General features: G+C 44.1%; 1 protein-coding gene across 1 annotated transcript in view; it reads left to right on the top strand.

Moving 5' to 3' along the window:
• The first annotated feature begins 2,754 nt into the window (after positions 1 to 2,754).
• The window catches only part of cnih2 (cornichon family AMPA receptor auxiliary protein 2), a 20,377-nt gene continuing 18,340 nt past the window's right edge, over positions 2,755 to 4,791 (top strand). The window contains exon 1 of the mRNA XM_037687463.1: positions 2,755 to 3,508. Within this exon, the coding sequence (XP_037543391.1) occupies positions 3,428 to 3,508 (81 nt within the window). The 5' untranslated portion in view covers positions 2,755 to 3,427. The remainder of the gene's footprint in view (positions 3,509 to 4,791) is intronic.

Raw genomic sequence — 4,791 nt, 5'->3', positions numbered from 1 at the left:
TTAAAAAAAAAAAATGGAAGCTAACACTAAGCCACTAACTGCTAAGATGACTGTCACTTAGCCTGCGTCACACAGCTTCGTCTCCAGTGCTTAATTTGAGCCAGATTCTGCTGGAAAAGGATCTGGGAACTCTCTTATTTTGACAGGGTGCATTCCAGTAACTGTTTGCTTGGGTCTGGTAACTTTCAGGCTTACTAATAATAGAGTTATGAACAAATATGACTGCCTTGTATGATTAAAACTTATATTGGATATGTAAATTGAAAATAATTACATAAACACTCATTTTAAACACAACAGCCACTTACAACCTCTTAATATCACATACGATCTGCTTCTTCAAGTAAGCATTTCTGTGTCTACCCTTAAAAAAATCTCCGCCCCTAAAAGAGTGGTGGGGGTGAGTGCCGAGCTAACTGGGCAGTCTCACACGGGCAGGATCCTCACAGGCAGCAGCAACGAACAGACAGAGGAGGCATCTAGAGGTTTCACATGTGGTGATGGACAGTGAATTCAGCGGAGAAAGTTGGCTCGGAACTGTCAAGTGAGTGGGGAGGAAGGATGCTTGACAAAAGTGGAGTGTTTACAAATGTAGGTAAATGGAGATGTTTATCAACCTGTTAATATATACCAAAATGCAGGAAATCGCATCTATTTTATTGAAAATTTTCTCAGGGAGGACCCCCAGACCCTCCCACCAGCCAGCCCGCTCAATATTTATATAGCATCGATCGGTTTACAAATTAAGCCCTGTTCATCTCCTTCCAGTTGAAGTTGTGTCGCCCAATCACGTCTTGTCACGTGTATATGTAGTCAACCAATAGTGTGCCTAACAGACTCTTTGAGACACGCCCACAACAGACAGAAGCAAGATTGTGAAATTTGCTGGTGGACTTACATTTGGCGAAACCTAATTTAGCGAAAGCTAATCCCGCTAAAGTTACTGAAAATGCTAATCCACTAAACAAAAAAATTTTGCCATTAGCTGTTAGATTAGTGGAATTATTGTTCGGATTAGTTGAACAGCGTCCACCACTGCATGTCGCCCACTGACTTTTAGACCAGAGTTACGAACTAAAATCGCCTTATGTGAAAAAAGATGTTGTTTTGTCCATCCATCCATCCATCCATCCATTATCTTTATCTGCTTTCTGTTTGGGTCACGGGGGGTCACTGGTGTCCATATCCAGCAGTCACTGTGCAAGAGGCTGGAGACACCCTGGATAGGTCTCCTCCAGTCCATCTCAGGGCCACGAGACAAATGAGACAAACAACCGTTCACTCTCTCACTCTCACCTAGGGACAATTTAGAATTACCAACTGGTAACATCGGTTCAGTTACCAAGAAACATGTATGCTTCTGATCTTTGGGAGGAAACCGGATTACCTGAAGAAAAGCCAGGCATTGCACAGAGAAAACATGCCAACTCCACCCAGAAAGGCCCCTGGCTGGGATTTGAGCTGGTGACTGCTCTACCAACTGCACGACCGTGCCGCCCTGTTTTGGTCAAGTTTTGCAAATGCACTATCTGAACGGATGCACTCCGAGCATGTGCTGGCATGACTCTCAGTTACCACACCAAACTTTAGCTCAATAGCTGTAAAAATGAAATGTTTGAGGCAGACAAGTACAAACACAGGCAGAAACATTACTCCACTATTTTTGTTTTATCAGCTGCCAGTGTTGGAAATACGTGGCAATACTTTATACTTCCTTTAAAAAAAAATTTAATGCTCAGGTGATGAAGGAAAAGGGGGAATAAAAGTGAGTGAAATATCTCCCTTCACTGGATGCTGAAAGGTGCGGAGGCGAGAAACGGCAGGTAAGAGAAAAAATATATTCTTTGAGACAGACTTACATTTTCTGTAATCACAAAAGATGGATGGTTGTATGGCAGTGATGAGGAGGAGAGAGGCAGACATCTCCATCATATACCCCCCCACCACACACACACACACACACCATCCCCCTCCATCCATCTCTGGGGAACAGGGGATTATAGAAATGTTAAATGCAAACGAGAGGGAGACTGACGGACAGAAGAAGTGAGGGAGGAGAGAAAATGAGAGTGGGGCGGGGGGGGGGGGGGGGGGGGGGTAGTGCAATGCTATTGGTTGATGTTTGAAACATCTACCGTGGTAGAAATATTTCTCTCGCAGTCTGAGAAGCTCACAGGGAGGCAGACAGAGAGAGCAGACTCTGGACTCACAATGAGAATAATGAGAAAATGGGCGCGTCTTTAGGTGGAAAGATGACGGGCACCTGCGTTTTCTAAATGATGACTCTTAACGGCTGTGGCGATGGCTCGCCTCTCCACAGGAGTGTTTTGAAAAGAACTGCGTGTCAACATGTAGATGCTCTTCAAGGCTCTGGTTAAAGCTGCCCCACCTCCTCCTCCCTTCCCACTTTTTGTTGATTTTCCCGCCAGAACTGAATCGTTTCACCTGCGTATCGGAGAGATTTCATATTTTTTTGGTGTTTTCTTTCTGTTTGCTTGATGAGACCTGAGCGATGAGAGACGGAGCAAACGATCCTGACATGGTGCCGACCCACGCTGACAGACACCAGGACAGAGTGGACAGTTCTGACCCGTCTCCGACCAATGGCGGGTATCCTCTGCTCGATGTTAAGGTCAGCTAATCAGCCTGTACTCTTGGACATGTGAGAATTTAGCATTCATTTTAAACTCATCTACAGTAAATGATGATGTTTTCTTAATATTATTTTGCTGACTCACAAGTAATTTGCTTTGTCAGGGTATGACTGTCAAGACAACGAAGCAATACCTCGAAGTTTAGGCACCGTTTAGTCATCAAAACAAACTGTAAATAAAAGGCGAACCTGCTAACTGGTTGTTTCTAAAAGTGTTTAAAGGACTTTGATGAACATTTTGTTGGGAGTGTGCTGGAATCAAAGCAGCAGATGAACTTTAAGCCATAAAACCATCCTCTCAAGCCATCCCTGTCAACGGTAATCCCAACCGTTTTGAGAATCGACACGAAATCCTGTGAACCAGAGACAGTTTCCCTCCACAGACAAATGTGTAGGTTCTGTCCTAAAGAAAGCTCCAGGGGAGAGGAGGAGACGGACGTATTTTGTTCGTGAGAGGCTGAAAAGACAAGCCGACGGCAGACAACGGGTTCCTGAATGCTTCCTGAACCCCGGAGAGACAGCCGCCGTCCTGCTGTCAGCTGAACAAAGGCAGACCGCCGGTGGAAGCGGCTCAGTCTCAGCCTGAGCAGATCATTGATTGTCACTTTGACTCAGTGCTCTGCTTGCCTGTTCGAAACACACTCAGCGTGCACCTGGAGGGAAAAACACTGACATTTACCTCCAGAAGAAAGACATAAAGGAACTTAAAGAAGCCACTGAGGAGGTTGCCCCCAACACGACTCCTTCTCAGTCATCAGGCTGACCGACGCAGCCATGGCATTCACCTTCGCGGCCTTCTGCTACATGCTCACCTTGGTTCTGTGTGCTGGCCTCATCTTCTTTGTCATCTGGCAGGTGAGCGGCGTTCCACACCGAAACCCCTGGAGCACATGCTCACCCATCATCCCACACAGGCAGACATTCACCTACACAACAACGCTTCACACAGATTGTTTACAGCTAATTAATAGGATGTCTGTTGAATCCTACAGTGGATCTAAACCACGAGGCAGCAGAGTTTGTGCTGGTTTGATTTTAAATGCCTGCCTGCAAACATTGTAACGTTTAGATCAGTGGAGCAGAACAGCACGAAATCTGATTTGCAAATCTTAAATATTCCTAAAGGGTTTGGAAGGCTGCTGATGCTGCTACCTGGCATTCCAGCAAATTATATCATATTTCATGATAAACTGTTTTTATGTGATTTAGAACTTCATTTTGTAATAATCTAAGCAGACAAAATGTCTATGTTTTGATTTATGGACTGTTAAAGAAACGTAAAGCCAGTGGCTCATTAGACTCCCTCTGGTAACCAACACCTGCATGTCTAAGTCCCTGACCGCGCTCTTATAAAGACATCCAGCAAAGTAGAAAGCTACTGTCATACAAACTAAAACTATAAGTCACACTGAAGTGGCAAAAGTTCATCACTCGTCAATTTTTATGTGTCTACAGTGTTTCATGTAGGAGAAATGACAAGAGAACATTCTCATGGATACAGGGGAAGTGAATGAGAGTTTGGGTGTGACCACTCTTCTTTCAGGACAGATCTGAGCATCGTTGTCAGTCCCACAGCGGTGACAGAAGACAAAACGTCCTTGTGTTTTGTTGTATAAACTGCATCAGAAGAAAAATGTTTGTGGGATTAAAAAGAGTTTGCAACATTTTGAAAAGTTTAAAGAACTCAAAAATGACTCAACATCATCGTATCAGGATTCGTTTTTGAAATTTTCACAAATCGTAAAACTCAAACTAAGATTGTGTAAAAATTGTTAATCGTGGATTATCTGTTCAGTCCCGTAAACGTCAACATTTTGAGACTCGTTTGGATTTTTAATGACGTTTCCACTGTGAAGACCTGACCTCTTTGATTTTCACAAGTTTAGTTGAAATCTCATTGTTGTTCATCCATTCATCCATCCATCATCCATCCATCCATCCATCCATCATTCATCCATCATCCATCATCATCCATCATCATCCATCCATCCATCATCCACCCATCATCCAGCCATCCATCATCCATCCATCCATCATTCATCCATCATCCATCCATCATCCATCATCATCCATCCATCCATCCATCCATCATCCACCCATCATCCAGCCATCCATCATCCAGCCATCATCCAGCCATC

Source organism: Nematolebias whitei, chromosome 14 (assembly GCF_014905685.2).
Source record: "Nematolebias whitei isolate Nwh7 chromosome 14, NemWhi1, whole genome shotgun sequence".
In the NCBI taxonomy this organism is placed as follows: Eukaryota; Metazoa; Chordata; class Actinopteri; order Cyprinodontiformes; family Rivulidae; genus Nematolebias; species Nematolebias whitei.
The sequence above is the reverse complement of the archived record's forward strand: the minus strand, read 5'-3'. Positions and strand labels throughout refer to the sequence as shown.